The 17085-nt window shown below is 35.8% G+C and overlaps 2 protein-coding genes across 2 annotated transcripts; both read right to left on the reverse strand.

The window, feature by feature from the left end:
- Positions 1-2777: 2777 nt before the first annotated feature.
- LOC127138370 (uncharacterized) lies at positions 2778-3904 on the reverse strand. The gene has a single exon (XM_051064804.1). It carries the CDS (start codon positions 3649-3651, stop codon positions 3067-3069), a length of 585 nt encoding a protein of 194 aa, XP_050920761.1. The 5' UTR covers positions 3652-3904; the 3' UTR covers positions 2778-3066.
- A 10758-nt stretch (positions 3905-14662) lies between these two features.
- On the reverse strand, positions 14663-15127 carry LOC127135737 (eukaryotic translation initiation factor 4 gamma-like). The gene has a single exon (XM_051062377.1). The coding sequence runs from the start codon at positions 15125-15127 to the stop codon at positions 14663-14665; it is 465 nt and encodes a 154-aa protein (XP_050918334.1).
- Positions 15128-17085: the final 1958 nt, after the last annotated feature.

The raw sequence follows: 17085 nt of genomic DNA on the forward strand, positions 1-17085 counted from the left end.
GATCAAAATCACTCTAGAGATGTAGTCAGGTACCTTCTCATTATTCTTCATGTTGTGATTCTCATATTGCTTACTTAAAAACTGAAGGTTTACCTTCTTCACTGATGCATCACCGCCGTAGCACTGTACCAGTGTGTCCTATGTAACCTTCGTCATCGTCGGATCAACGATTTTCTCAAACACGTTCATATCTACACACTGATGGATGTAGAAAAACGCCTTTTGATCCTTCTTCCTCAGATCACGTTGAGCATTTCTCTATGCATCCGTTGTATTTACCGAAAGTGAAACCTGGACGTAACCGTCGTTGACAAGATCAAGAACATCTTGAGCGCCAAAAAATACATGTATCTGAATCATCCAACGATTCCAATTCTTGTTATCGAACATGGAAGCTTGGTACTCGGATTACCGTTTTCGTTCATCTTCAACCTTGTGCAAAACTCAGATCTCACCAAACACTAGTGTTTCCCAATCCCGCAGAATCAAGAAATGTGATTCTGTTACGATTCCGATCAAAAGTTCAACACGAATTCAAGAAACGAAATCAATCACACAACGCCTCACCGTTCACTCGCGTTTCCCTGTGGATATAAACTGGAGCTCTTAATATCAATTGTTAGTGCACAAGGTGAAAAAAGATGAAGATGGAAGAAGAGAGAATAACAAACTTTCACTACTCTACTAAAAGGGTTACAGCAAAATGGATGCACATGCATTGTACTATAACACTCAGTGGATACAACTGTTGACAGCTACAATACTATATATACACAAATAATAATGTCACGTAGGGAAAATACTAAAATACTGAATTACCCTTCAACAAAATGAATGTTGGATTTGAGAATGATGAAGGTAGGATTAGTGTTTAATTGTGGAGTTTTAGAAGGAGAAATATATGGTGGATAATATGTCAATCTACTCAAACAAATCTACTCCCTAAACTTGGTCTTTAGTCTAGAATTTTTGTTGTTTTTATTTTTATTTTTTATTTTTTTCTTCAAAATTTGTAAAGAGATTCTAGTTTAAAGTAACTTTTGAGTTGTTGAATTGCCATTCTAAGCTTCATTTTCTCCGCTAAGCCCTAACTCATATTATTTGGGTGAAAGTAGAAGTCATGTCCCTTTTTATCTGCTAATTGTTGAATTATCATTCTAATTGTTTAGTAAAAGTATCCACATAAAAATTTAGGGCATGATCTTGATTTGTACATACTCTTCATAGAATTACTCACTATCAATTATAACTATAATTCTTATAGCAATGACTATGGATTTTGCATACTTCATTCATAACTTGCTCTTGTGTTGGATGTGAATCTAATTTCTTTAGCAATATTGTTATCCAAAACTTTGTTGTATCAATAGGAAAGACAACATGAATATATAAACACAACCAAAATTTATAATGAATATGTGATTAACTAAATTTAAATAATTAAATAATAATTTAGAATTTATGTGACATTTATAATTTTAGAGTTTACCAGTAAATTTTGGTTAAATATTTAACTAATTACTTCATGTTATATTATGGTCTATGTGTAATAATCCTACAATAAAATAGGCTTTTAAATACACTAATAGATAAGCTCATGCTTATAAATAAAAAAGGTCTTATTTGGCCTACTTCCACCCCCTAATTCCCACCCCCATATAATTAGAAATACACGATTTATTCTATAGTTTTTTTAGTAATTAATTTGCCGTTTAATTAATCACAAACCTAATAATAATAAAAAGAAAAAATTAGGTCATTGTTTCAAAAAGGCAGTAATAATATAGGAATATATGTGATTCTCATTATTTGCATAAGCACCAACCAACTGAAGTTCCCTTTGAAGTCAGGACACCTTTTCCCCCCTTGAGTCAAACTATATTTCATGCTTCACTGGTTCTTTGGTTCCCATACATATTCGAATATTATTTGGCAGTCGTAAACCACTAATTAAATCAATGATACCATACATGTACAGTATAATATTTAATCCAAATTGAGTGAACTCTAATCCCTCAATATATAATTTAAAATTAATCTTGTAAAAGTTAATTCTTTTAGAGGACATTTTCACTTTTAAGAAAATTAAAATTTTGACAGTTTAATTATTTATTAAATTTCATTCATTTCAAAATATTTCATAGAGTAATTAATTTCTTTATTATATATTTTTTTCAATATAAGAAAAAAGATCTTTTTACTAAAATTTAATATCTAAACTATCATTGTCGTCTATTTCTAAACAACATCATCTCGTTTGAAATTTATAGAGTAATGCATATGAAAACTCTAACAATTTTGTTTTTCAAAACTGACACCTTGTTGGATTAATGTTATGTCTTTGATATAAAATATAGTCGATTTCTACCTAATACAAGATTTTTAGAACAAAATTTAAATAGTTTTTTTAATAGTGTGGTGTTTGAAAGTTGATTTTTTATTTTTAAAATAATTTTTTAATGTAAAAATTTAGATTTTAATCCATAACGTTAAAATTTACATGAAAACTGTAAAAATTCATGCAGATTTTAATTTTAAGTAATAAGGTTAAATAAAATTCAATATTTAAATATTTTATTCAAAAACAAATCAATTCGCAAATTATTTAAATCACCTTTCATCTAATAAACTTATTTATTGTAAATACAAAAGTAAAATATACTTCAAAAATCCAAACATTCAATTTTTAATGAGATAAATTATTGATATTTGTTGATATTTTATTATAAAAAAAGTATAAATTACTTTTTCTTTGAATTTATTCCAGATTGAGTATATATCTCTATAACAAAAAATCATATAATATAGATATGTCCAAAAACTGGATTACATTGTTCATACTCATCAGACCAACTTAATCCAAATTCCAACTTCTAATTGCAAACATTTACTTGCTTAATTAACCTCACTGGCCACGGCATTAGATTCTTATAAACCCGGTCCAAAAAAAACCCACCCATCGAGTTGAAACAAAACCAAATGAAACAAATTTTTTACTGACACAAGTTGATAGCAAACAAACAAGAATTAATCCGGTTGAATAGAATTATATTAAACCGGTTCATCTCAACCATCGAACCCGGTTTGGTTCCAAACAGCATCACGAACCCGTCTCAAGTCACGCCCCTTTAAAGTCCGACCCACGCCTTCGAAAACCGAGTTTGCCGCCATTTTCCGGCCACGCGCCAAATACTCGTGCGGCGGAACCATCTCCAATTTGTCCTCATCAAAACCATCATCCATATCATGCAACGATTCCACCGACTCAACCCGGAGTATCTTACTCCAGTCAGGCACGTTCACCGGCGCTGACGTGGCCACGTTACGTCCCAGCGAAGCACGGTATTGGTGGTGCACGATCCTCGACGTAGTCGTCGTCGCAACATTACTCCCGGAATCCTCAAACGCCTGCGACAAACCACCAAACTTCCGGTGTTCCTTCTCTCTCTCCCGACTCCACGAAGAAGCGCGTGAATCCCACTCGCCGGGAGAGAAATCCACATCACGGTCACGATCACGATCGTCCACCACGGACCACACGTCTTCTTCCCTGAAATCGGTTACTTCATGACTAACAGACGAGCTTTGGATATAGTTTGTTCCTAACAAACGCTCGTTCCGATTCGCGCTGAATTTGCGACCCTTCGCCATGATATTTAGCGACGGTTGTAGCAAAGTGAAGCAAGAAATAAACAAATTCAAGAAGATTATAACAATAACAATAATAGTAATATGAGTAAGTGCAATTCCATTGCGTTTTCCTCTGCTTACTCCTTAGAATATAGAACCTGGTTTGGGTTTGGCATAAACTGTATGTATGTAGCTTGATGTGTATTTATAGCATTTTCTTTCAGTTTTAATTTCATTTGAATTTGAGTTTAGTTTTCATTTCATTTTGTCTTCATATTCTATGTTGTTAGTTATCTTATCCCAATAAATAAACACTCTTCAAATAACTGTAATAATACAAAAAATTGCAACCATTCTTTACTATATTATTCTTTGATCTCACATTTTTATATTATTTTAAATACTGTATATTTATTTTTGAAACAATTTTTAAATAGCATTAACTCATTTTTTTATGTACTGGATTTGTTTTTTAATGTAATGATAAATTTTGCATAATTTAAATTTGGTGAAATTTGTTAGATAGCACCTGATCGACATAATGGCGTGTAGGGCCATTTGGGCCAATTTCATTTGATGGACCATAATGGATAGAATAGACGGGAACGCAATAATGCTAATCTCTAAATGATGTTTTCTTATTTTCTATTAAATTTCCATTTTCTTGTTGTTGTTATCTATAAGTAGCACATGGGTAATTTTATTTTCTACATTTGGCAAATGGCTTGCTTTACTTAATTTTATTTTTACTTTCGTGTGACTACTTAACTATGAAGAGGTAATGATATACCACTTAATATTAGTGTGAGGGAGATAAAAGCCAACCTAGACATCTTAAACTGATGAGGTTTTGCAACCAAAGTTTTTTTTTTCATTAAGTAAGTTTCATGTTTATGTTAATTGTCTAGAATTTGTATGTATTCTTTAATGTTATTTGATTGTGATATTGCAAATTCACCAAAATTTATGGAGAATTTTGTTGTAATTTTGATGAATAAGATTCAATCACATTGATCAAATTCCTCTTATTCTTCACTTCTTGAATATTTCGATTTGCACTCCTTTCGTCATGATGTAAACAATATGATTCTTAGTTCTGCAGTGTTCCAAGTTTAGCTTCTCATCTACCACTTGCTCTTGAAGATAATGGAACCTCATTTCGATGTGCTTGCTTTGTCCATGCGCTATCGGATTCTTCGTCGGATCAATAGCAGACATGTTGTCGATCTTCATGGTAATTGCTCCATGATTCTTCCCTGTAATCTCTTCGACTAAACTCACCATCCATGTTACTTGATATGCACAGAGAGAAACAATTATGTATTCTTGTTCACACGACAACATTGCTATTACGGGTTCTTTTCTCTAACTTCAAGTAACTGGGGCACCACCTAGCCTAAACACATAACCAACTATGGATTTTGTATCCTCCGCATCACTACACCAACTTGAGTCGGTGTATCCCACTAACCTGCACTATTTTCCTTCATCATCTGCACGAAATAAAATGCCATAGTCGAGAGTTCATTTCGGATACTTCAGTATTCTCTTTGTTGTTGCTAGGTATGATACCTTTGACTTTTGCATGAATCTAATCACCATATCTACGATGTATGCTAGATTAGGCCTTGTGTGACAAAGGTATCGAAGTGATTTAATGAGTCTTTTGTATCGCGTTGGATTGACATTATCTTCATATATGTCTTTCGACAATTGTAATCAGGGCTCAGTTGGAGTCAAAGTTGGGTTACAATCTTGCATCTCAAATCTCTTAAGTATTTCGCTGCATATCTTCTTTGGTGCATCATTAATCCTCTACTCTTGTAGAATTCGATACCAAGGAAGTATGAGAGATTTACCAAGTCTGGCATTTCAAACTCCTCACTTAGGTTATGTTTGAAGTATTTGATCTCCTTCTTGCAACTTCCTGATATCAACAAGTCATCGACATAAAGACATATAATAAGAAACTCACTATTTCTTCTTCTTACATATACTTCATGCTCAGTTGTGCACTTCACAAATTCCTTCTCCCTTATAAAGTTATATATCTTCTTATTCCAAGCTCTTGGAGCTTGCTTAAGTCCATACAGGGCTTTATACAACCTGTATACCTTGTTTTCTTCGCCTTGCTTTACAAACCCATTTGGTTGTGCAACATAGACTTTTTCATATAAGGGGTCATTTAGGAATGCACATTTCACATCCATCTGACTTATGTGCTAGTTATTCATGTTTGTTAGACCAATAACCAACCTGATTGTTTTGATTCTAGCAACATGTGCAAAAACTTCATCGAAGTCGATTCCTTCTTTTTGAAGAAATCCTTACACCACAAGTCTTGCCTTGTATCGAGTTACTTCTCCTCTTGGATCCAACTTCACCTTGTATACCCACTTCATATTGATTGCCTTCTTTCCTTGAGGCAATTCGACAAGTGACCAAGTATTGTTGACGTCGATGGACTCCAGTTCCCCATTCATTTCTTTCACCCACTTCAAATCCTTCAATGCTTCAGTTGCATTTACCATAGTGTACCAGCTCACCTTCATCATCGACCACATCATCTGATGTAATTACACATTCCTGCAACCTTGAAGGCATGCGTCTTGTCCTTTGAGATTTACTTGTGCTTGCTTGACCTATGACTTTTTCGTGCCGAACTTCTCGTTCGACTTCACCTACTGGTTCATCACATAAGATTCTCATTGAATCTTTCTTGACATTTTCAGTCCAATCTCATTCCTTAATCTCATCTATGATCACGTCCCTACTAATCGCTACTTGCTTGTTCACTGGATTGAACAACTTGTAACCTCTAGTCGAATGATATTCTATTAGGATCATCTGACTCAACTTGCCATCAAGTTTTCTTCTGAACTGATCAGACACATGTTTATATCCTATAGATCCAAATACTTTCAGATGACTCAATCTAGGCTTGACACCAAACCAAAATTCTTTTGGCATGATTCCACCTAGCTTCTTCGTTGGACATCTATTCAAAATATATGTTACTGTCGACACAGCTTCTCCCCATGATTCTTTGGGTAAATGCTTACCTTTTAACATGCTTCTCACCATATTCATGAGGGTTATATTCTTCCTTTATATAGTTCCATTCTATTGTGGAATGTAGAGTGGCACCACCACATGCACAATTCCTTCTTTCTCATATAACATGTCAAAGTCTTTCGACGCGTATTCTCCACCACCATCAATCCTCAGAATCTTGAGCTTTCGACCACATTGTATTTCGACCATAGATTTAAACTTGGCAAATACCTCGATCACTTCATTTTCTTCTTGATCAGGTTCATAGTTTTCGACTGAAATCATCTATGAATGTGACAAGGAGTTATCTACTGGTCATTTTGATTCTTCCTTTGGACAAAAGAAGCAAGGTTCTGGAAAAGAAGTTATCTGCTTTGAGTGCAAGGAGCCAGGCCACTAAAAAATGATTGTCCTAAGCTGAAAAAGGACAGAAGGCCTATGAAGAATTTTTCTAAAGGCAAGAAGGGACTGATGGCTACATGGGATGACTCAAAATCCGAAGAAGAAGATTCTGACGAAGAAAAAGCCAACGTTGCATTGATGGCAACTACAGGTGATCCTGAAGGTTCTAAAGAACCAAAAAATAAGGTGTTATCAGAATCAGAATCCGACTCCAATTCTGAAGAGGTATTTTCTAACTTATCTTGTTCTGATATTGAATCATATCTCTCTGAAATGATGGAAAAGTACCAGAGTCTTTAGAGTAAATACAAGGACCTTAAACAAGTCCAAGTAATTGCCTCTGAAACTCAGAGTGAGCTTGAGAAAGATATTTCCTCTAAATGAAAAAACTATTTTCTTTAGAAAGTAACAACCTTGCTTTGAAAAGCAAAATTTCAAAACTAGAGGAGGAAATAATCTTAGAAGCTTCTGGTAATGATTGCATCATTAGATACGATAGAGCATTCCAGTACTTTCTAGCTAAAAGCATAGATAGAAGAAAAATGGCTTCTTTGATCTATGGAGTTAGTAGAAATGGCAAGAAAGGTTTAGGTTGTACAAAAACTATAAAACTTGACGAAAGTCAGAAGGTAAAACCAAAACCTCTCTATGTGCATTTTGTACCTGCTGGCACTGAGCTTGATATTTTTGCACAGACACAGAAACATACAAAGGATAAAAACTCAGTTATGAAACCTAAGTATCATGCACAAATTCCCCATGATTATCCTTATGCTAAAAGACCCAAAGTCATAAGAAACTTTGGGAAAACTAACAAGAGAGGACCCAGAAAGTGGGAACCTAAGGATAAAATAATTTATGTTGCAGACATCCTTAGCAGCGCAGCTGAAACACCAGTCATGGTACCTGGACAGTGGACGCTCACGACACATGACAAGCAGAAGGTATATGTTCCAATACTTGGAACTTAAGCCTGAAGGCTTCGTTGGTTTCGGAGGAAACCAGAAAGGAAAGGTCATTGGCTCTGAAACTATTGGTAACAGTAAACTTCCTTCTATTACTAATGTTCTTTTAATTAATGGTCTGGTGCATAACCTTTTGTCTATTAGTTAACTTAATGACAATGGTTATGATATCATTTTCAATCAAAAGTCCTGTAAGGTTGTTAGTCAGAAAGATGGTACAATCATTTTTAATGGAAAGAGAAAGAACAAAATTTATAAAATTAAACTTTTTGATCTTGAATATCAAAATGTAAAATGTCTAATGTCTGTTAATAAGGAGAAATGGGTATGACATAGAAGTATGGGCCATGTTAGCATGAGAAGGATTTCTCAGCTAAATAAGCTTGGATTAGTCAGAGGTCTACCCAACCTGAAGTTCACTTTAGATGCTCTTTGTGAAACATGTCAGAAAGGAAAGTTTTCTAAAACATCTTTCAAAGCGAAAGTTGTTGTTTCTACCTCTAGACCGTTAGAACTTCTGCATATTTATTTGTTTGGACCAGTAAAATCTGCCTCTATTAATGGAAAGAAGTATGGATTAGTTATCTTTGATGACTATAGTCATTGGACATAGGTAAAGTTCTTGAAACATAAGAATGAGTCACATTTTGTGTTCTCTATTTTCTGCTCACTAGTGCAAACAGAAATGAACTGCAAAATAGTCAAAGTCAGAAGTGATCATGGTGGCGAATTTGAAAATAAACATTTTGAAAATCTTTTTTGATTCAAATGGTATTTCCCATGATTTCTTCAGTCCTAGAACTCCACAGCAAAATGGAGTTGTAGAAAGGAAAAATAGGACTTTGCAAGAAATGGCTCGCACCATGATCCAAGAATCTGGCATGGTTAAGCATTTCTGGGCAGAAGCAGTTAGCACAACTTGTTATATTCATAACAGGATTTCTATCAGACCTATTCTAGGTAAGACTCCTTATGAATTATGGAAGAACAGAAAGCCCAAAATTTCTTACTTTCACCCTTTTGGATGTGAATGTTTTATATTGAACACTAAAGAGAATCTTGACAAGTTTGATTCTAAAGCACATAAGTGTTTATTGTTAGGATGTTCTGAACGCTCTAAAGGATACAAAATCTTTAACACGGAAACACAAATTGTTGAGGAATCAATTCATGTGAGATTCAATGATAAGATTGACCCTAAAAAGTCAAAGCTAGTTGAAACATTTGTAGATCTGAAGATAAATCTTTCAGAATCCAAGGATACTAATTCTTGAGAAAAAGAATTAGAAGGAAAAGCTAAAGAGTTTGAAGAAACGACTCAACCAGAAGCTATCATTGATCTGACTCATCAAAAGAAGAGTAGATCAAGAACCTCTCATTCTGAAGAACTGATTCTGGGAGATAAAATGCTCCAATCAGAATAAGATCTTCATTGAAACCTTCTGAAGAGGCTCTTCTAGGTTTGGTATCTCTGATAGAACCTACATCTATTGATGAAGCTCTTCAGGATAATGAATGGATTCTGGCTACGCAAGAAGAACTGAATCAATTCACCATAAACGACGTTTGAGATCTTGTTCAGAAACCAAAAGGTTTCCATGTCATTGGAACCAGAGGGGTCTTTAGAAACAAGCTCAATGAGAAGGGCGAGGTTTTCAGAAACAATGCTCGAATGGTAGCACAAGGTTATAGTCAGCAAGAAGGTATAGACTATACATAAACCTTTGCTCCAGTTGCCAAGTTAGAGCATATTCGTCTTTTAATTTCATTTGCAGTCAATCATAACATCATTCTTTATCAGATGGATGTTAAGAGTTCATTCTTAAATTGATATATCTCTGAAGAAGTATATGTGCACCAACCTCCTGGTTTGGAAAGCTCTTAAAATCCTGACTTTTTTTTAAATTGAAAAATTCGTTATATGGTCTGAAACAAACTCTCAGAGCTTGGTATGAGAGACTAAGTAACTTCCTTTTGGAAAATAATCTTACTAGAGGAAAAGTGGACACAACTCTCTTTTACAAAACCTTTAAGAATGATATTCTGGTTGTGCAAATTTATGTTGATGATATTATTTTTGGTTCTGCTAATGCTTCGTTGTGCAAGGATTTTGTTAAGTCAATGCAAGCAAAATTTGAAATAAGTATGATGGGAGAACTCAAGTTCTTTCTGGGAATCCATATTGATCAACGTTTATAAGGAACATACATTCCTCAAAGCAAATATACTAAGGAACTTCTGAAGAAGATTAACTTATCAGAATGTAAGCAAGCAAAGACTCCAATGCATCCTACACGTGTTCTAGAGAAAGAAGAGGTAAGTAATAAGGTTAATTATAAGTTATTCATAAGTATGATATGTTCTCTCCTTTATCTAACCGCTTCTAGACCTGATATTTTATTTAGTGTCTGCTTATGTGCTCACTTCCAATCAGATCCTAGGGAAACTCACCTAACTGTTATTAAGAGAATCTTTAGGTATCTGAAAGGTACTACTAATCTTGGTTTATTTTATAGAAAATTAAGCGAATACAAATTAGTAAGCTATTATGATGCTGACTATGCTGGAGACATAATAGAAAGAAAAAGTACTTCTGGAAGTTATCAATTTCTAGAAGACAATTTGATCTCATGGTCCAGCAAGAGACAATCAACAATTGCGCTTTTAATAGCAGAAGCTGAATATATTGCAGCTTCTGGGTGAAGCACTCAAATACTCTAGATGAAGAGTTGGCTAGAAGGTTATCAGATATATGAGAGTAACATTCCTATTCTTCATGATAATACTTCTTCTATTTGCTTATCTAAGAATCCTATCTTGCATTCTAGAGCTAAACATATTGAAATTAAACATCACCTTTTACGTGACTATGTTCAGAAGGGTATTTTTTTATCTAAAATTTGTTGATACAGACCATCAATGGGTTGATATCTTTACAAAACCCCTTGCTGAAGATAAATTTGTATTCATTCTGAAAAACTTATTTATGGATTTATGTCCAGAATGAAAAGATGTATTTCATAATGTTTAAGTCTTTAGAAATCTATATTAGATTCTGAGAATGTTTTGTTGACTCTGAAACATGAGCTTTCTGAAGTAAGGAAGTTTTCATGAATCAAAAAGTTTATGATCAGAAGCAATCTTATTGATTTCTCTTCTAGATTCTGAACAGTTGTTGCATTTAATAGTTGTCATATCGTTTGAGTTTGTGTGATTCTAAGTGGTGACAGTTGTCCCACTTTCTGAGCATGCGTAATAAAAACGTGACACATTGGGTTTCATAATTCTTGGAATTGGGTTATAAACTCTTACGCTTCCCCCTATGACTGCGTATTTCCACATTGTCATCATTGCAATTTTTTTTATAAAAACTCAATTCACTCACACTTTTCACACTACGCGCACAATACTCCCACACTTTCTTCTTTCAAACCTAAAACAACTCTCTCTACAACTGTTCTTCATCTCCTTTATCTTCTTTAATGAATTCTCAACAACAACCGATTCAACAACAACTCTCTCCCAGTCGACCAATGGCTAATGAAAACAATCCCATCATGGAAGGAATACCAGAATTAACTCTACACACTCCTGTCAACGAGTTAACGGTGCTCTTCAAAATCATTGTTGACTTCAAGAATTTAAAAGAAAATGGTTTCGATTTCTTTGAAACCCTGTAACTACAAGGTTGGAAACCTTCTTTGAGAGACTAACTGGCTTATGTATCCAGTTTTGGTAAAGCAGTTCTGGGTGCATGCCACTACTGAAAAGGAAACAATTACTTCCTACGTCATGAACATGAAAAATGTCATAATTTGAGAAATCTATTGCTGATTTAATCTCTCATGATGGAAAAGGCAAAAAAATTCACAGTGCCAAGATTAAGGCTAGGAGAGAAGTTGTTATCACTCCAGTTATCTTAAAATATAGAACCAACCTTAAGGATGACAAAGGTCCCAGTGCTAAGGATTTGACAAGACAACTAAGAGTTTGGTTCTAAATAATTCTTGGTTACATTCATCACAGGCCTAGCACCAACAGTTCTGACTACATTAACACTCATCGGAAGTTTATGTTGTTCTTTCTGGAGAAGGGTCTCAAGCTTGAACTTCCCTCCATCCTGTTTAAATTCACGAGGGATTCTATCCGAGAATCCAGAACTAGTGGATCTTCTAAGAAGAATAAAAGCAAGTTCATCCCCAATGGAAGGCTGATTTCTTACATTCTCATTGAGAATGGTCTGGTAGACGACCTTCTGGTTAGTGGATTGACCAATGAACTTGTGAAGGATGCTGGAAAGGTATTCTGGGGGAAGAATATCAAGAGCATGGGTCTCATTTCTAGAATTGTAATTCCAGATTTTATTCCTTCTAAGGATGATATATATGGAATGAGAACTCATGTTGACAACTTTCATATCTTCACTCAGATTGATCCTTCAAAGGTTCTTCTGTACTATCTGGCAAGCTGTCAGAAGGATGGAATTGGCCCAATGGTGGATCCCTTCAATCTACCTGAGACCTATCTGGATGTTCACGGGAAGAGGAAGAAGGAATCCAGAGGAGAAGGATCTTCAAGGCCTCAGAAGAAGAAGAAGAAAGTTGTTGTATTTTTGGATGAAGACGAGATTGTTAGAACAAGATTTGGTTTTGCATCTATACCTTGAGTTTTGATGAAAACAATGTTGTATTTGTGTGAGAACAATTTTGGTACCCTAATGGTTTGTTTATGCGTAGCTTTAACAGCCAGTTATGATTCTGAATATATGACGTGCAACGTCATCAGTTTCTGAATAATATGTTCCAAATCCGCTTCTGCACCGATTATTATAAGTTCTAAAAGATGTTCAATATTGTTGTTGCAATGATCTTTCTACTTCTGTGATGGTTTACTCTTGAGAAGCTTCTGAGGAGACACTATGTTGTTGTTGCAATGTTCTCTCAGTTCTTGCTTTTGGACGTGGCTCTGATCACCCAACTTCTGAAGCATGGCAAGCTTCTGAAGTTATGTTACGTAGCTGAAGATTATGAAGATCTCAAGCCAGACAATTGAGGTTATCAAGGTTCTGACTAAAGATTCCGAAGATTCTAAAGATACTGAAGATCTCAAGCCAAACTTGAAGGTAGAGAAAAACAAGAAAGGGGGGTTTGAATTGTTTTCACAGACAATACAAACTTTTGGAGTTTCTACACACACAATTTAAAGATAAACAACACAAAAGTTATCCTGGTTGGCTTGAAATTCAAAGCTACTTTAGTCCACCCTACCAAGGTGATTTCTCCTTCAAAAAGGACTTAATCCACTGATCTTGAAATATTACAACAACATCTAAGAGTACAAAGATCTCTTAGCCCTCTCAAGTCTACATACTTCACAAGTCACTTGAGGAATTTTACAATAACTATTATAGAAATACAACAAGGTGTTTAATGCTTCTAGGTAAGCAAAATGAACACAGTAAGAACAATTAAATCTCACACTAAGAGTAACAACTCGTGTGAATATGTGGAGCAAGAATTGGTGAATAGTTGAAATTTGATGAACAGAATTCTTGTTGAATAATTTTGTGATGGTATGATGATGGTTGGACCTTTTTATAGTGCTTGGAGATGATACCGTTGGATAAGGCATTTATGTTGATATCTTGCCAATGATGGGACTTAATTGTCATTAAGTTTATTGTCCTTTCCATAGTAGTTTAGGAGAATACTTAATTTTCTCCATATATAGATTTATACCATTTTGGAATACTTCGTTGTTAAGTCTTGATCTGATTTGATTGGTGAGAGTCAGAGTGCGCAGAATTCAGATACTTCACTAAGATCTTGTATTCTTCAGATAGTTGCCTGATGTTTCCATTAGAAGCTCTTGATTAATCTTTGACTTTACGTTCCTCAGATGTAGTGATCCTAGAGACTTCAGATGAGGGATTTTCAGATTCAGAAAGTCAGAGTCTTGAGTTGTCAAAGAGAACACCTTTAACTTTCAGTTTAGCTGTTATGGACTTTCTTAACGCTTAGAGTTTGTTTCATCATATGCATTTAACGTTAGAGCCCTGCACACTTAGAGAATTATATTAGGGTACCAAAATGTTTCATCATTTGTTATCATCAAAACTTAAGGATAAATTGCATAACCAAAATCTTGTTCTAACAATCTCCACCCTTTTTGATGATGACAAAACTTCAGACTGTTGATGAAACAATGATACTTCATAATAATAAAGGGAAGGTAGTTACAAAGTCAGATGTATTGTGACTCCCCCCGAGATAGGAAGTCTCCCCCTAAATCTGATACTTGATAGGGTTTAGAGGTTCTTACCAGATCTTCTTATGTTGCTTAGCTTGTTTCTTAGATGTTTTACTCAGATCCTTCCTGCAAGAAATTAGACTACATAATATTTTTGGAATGTAAGAGGTGCATTATGAGGCTTATATATTAATTTCATCAGAAGGATGTTAAATTATTTCTCCCCCTTTTTGTCAGACTCAAAAAGACATAATCAAGAACAATTTGCAAGATAAAACTTCATTGGATAATGTAAGCAGGTATAGAAGCTAGAAACACTTAGAAGAACACAAAAGAAAAACATAGCAAAAATCCTAAGGTTCCTAAGGGTTTGGAGGAGGCGACATCCTCTGGAGCAGCTGAGTCAGGAGACTCTGAATGTTGGAGTTGACAAAGTCCTGTTGATCCAATCTGGCTCTTACAATTTGTTGTTCTTTCTGGAGTTCCTCCAGAGTCTTCAGCACCAGTGGAGAAATATCAGAGTTAGATGACTCACCCTGAGTCAGAGCCACTTCCTTTGTCGTGGAAGATTCTTCCGCATCAATGTGTGATGCTTCTTCAGCGTCAGCCTTAGCTTTGGCTTCAGCTTCAGCAGCAGCAGCCCTAGCGGTGGCCTTTTCTTCTACTTCTTTTCTTGATTTCTCTTTAGCTTCCAGTCTTGCCTTTTCTTTAGCTTTCTCTTCAGCTTCTCTGGCCATACGAGCCTCTAGCCTCTCTTTAGCTTCTCTAATGTAGCCATTTTTGACTTGTTCAGAGAGGCTTTTCAGCTTGAATACCTCAGATGTCATCCATCTGATAAATCCATTCCAGTGATTCCTCACTTCAGAGGGATTATCACTTAGTTTGGAATTTTCAGACAGTGATCTAAGCTTCACAGCTGAAGACTCAGAAAATAAATCAACTGACTCTTCCAGGGCGGGGAAGGTTGGTTCAGGGTCAGAAGCTGGATTGATGGGTTCTGGTGAGGTGGGGGTTGTTTTAGTGGGAGGGTCAGAGGTTTGTGTAGCAGGGGATTCAGACGTAGGTTCAGTGGGAAGTTTAGATGGTGATACTGTTTAAGGTTCAGATTGTGGTTTTGTTGGATGTTCAGATGGGGAAGGCATTGTGTTTTCTGGCTCAAATGGGGTTTGATCAGATAGTGCGCTGACTTGGAGTTGAGCTAGTGTTAGAGATGGAGGATCAGTGGTTTCTAGCTGGTCAGAGTCAGAGGATATGTCATAGTAAGGTGGAGAGGAGGGAGTTGAAGAGGGAGGTGAGATGGGTTCATTTAGGAGTAAATCCTTAGAGACAGGGAGTGTTGTGGTGGTGAGATTAAATGGTTGGAGGGGAGGTGAGGGTGGGTTAGAGTTGTGAGGTTCAGAGGGATTTGAAAAGGATGTTGTGGGTTCATAGTTTGTGTAGGTAGAAGATGATTGAGGTAGAGAGGAAGATAGTTGCTTTAAATTAGAGTTTAAAGGAGTGTCAAAGGGAACTGACTTACTTGAAGCAGGGGAGACCAGAGGCACAAGCGGTTTGGTTTCTGACGCTTCTCCCAGCTTCAGAGTCTTCTTCTCCGACTTCCTTTCAAAAGGCTCTCGCATCCTCTTCATGAAGTTAGGTGGATGTTCTGGTAGCCAATCCACTAAGAACTCTGAGATGTCCACTCCTTGAGCTTCCAGATCCTGGAGGTGGTAGGCAATGACCTCGAGAGGATCTATCTTGGAGAACAGATAAAGAAGATTTGGAATCTTTCTTTGATCCTTCAGAGCTTCCCAAGATGTATCCAGAGTTGGTCTTGCTAAGACCCTTTTCAATGACCCCCATGCTTTTAAGATTCCTGGCATTTAGAGGTTTGCCAACGTCTATAGTCACATCTTCCATCAGATTGTGGGATATCAAATGGTCCACTAACCCGCTTTCAATTAGAACATCAGAGAAGAGTCTTCCTAGAGGGATGTAGTTTCTGGGTTTCATGTGATTCCTTGTGTCTCTTACTGAATCCCTTAGGTACTTGAAAAGTAACGCAGGGAGGTTCAATTTCAGCCTTTTATGAAGGCAATATAAGATGCACTTCTGGTCGGTGTTGATGTAGTCTGAAGAGTTTGAAGCTGGACGGTGGTAGATGTTACCCAAAATGATCTTCAACCAGACTCTCAGATTCTGATGAAGTTCCTTGTTCTTGGAGGATCTTCCTTCAGAGCTTTGTTGTAAGATAGTGGGAACAATCTCCTGGGACATATATCTTGCCATAGGGTTTATGTTGTAGATTCTTCTGCCCCCAGTTTTCTCCATGTTCAGAAGCTTGGCAATAGATTTTTCAGTGATGATCATCTTCACACCCAGAACATGTGAGACAATAAAATGCAAAAATAAGGTGTTATCAGAATCAGAATTCGACTCCAATTTTGAAGAGGTATTTTCTAACCTATTGTAACACCCTAAAATTTTCCCTCCTTATTCACGCATTCATTTTAGGTCATTTAACATTAGATACATTGCATTTCATCATGTCAATCGGGATTAGCTCCAAGAAGCTTGAAAATCATCCAGGACACTTTGTGGGTTCTATTTAGATGATCAGTCAACACAAGAGAAAGACTTGAGTTACTTCCAACAGGGGTCTATTCGTCAGTCAAAACGTTAATCTTGAAGGAGCAAAGGTTTGTTCATGAGATGTCATGCTCGCTAGGCGAAGCCCACGTGTTATGCAAAAAAAAAAAAAAAAAACGAAAAAAAAAAAATTAAAATAAATAAAAAATAAATAAAA

The sequence above is a fragment of the Lathyrus oleraceus genome, chromosome 4 (assembly GCF_024323335.1).
Source record: "Lathyrus oleraceus cultivar Zhongwan6 chromosome 4, CAAS_Psat_ZW6_1.0, whole genome shotgun sequence".
In the NCBI taxonomy this organism is placed as follows: domain Eukaryota; kingdom Viridiplantae; phylum Streptophyta; class Magnoliopsida; order Fabales; family Fabaceae; genus Lathyrus; species Lathyrus oleraceus.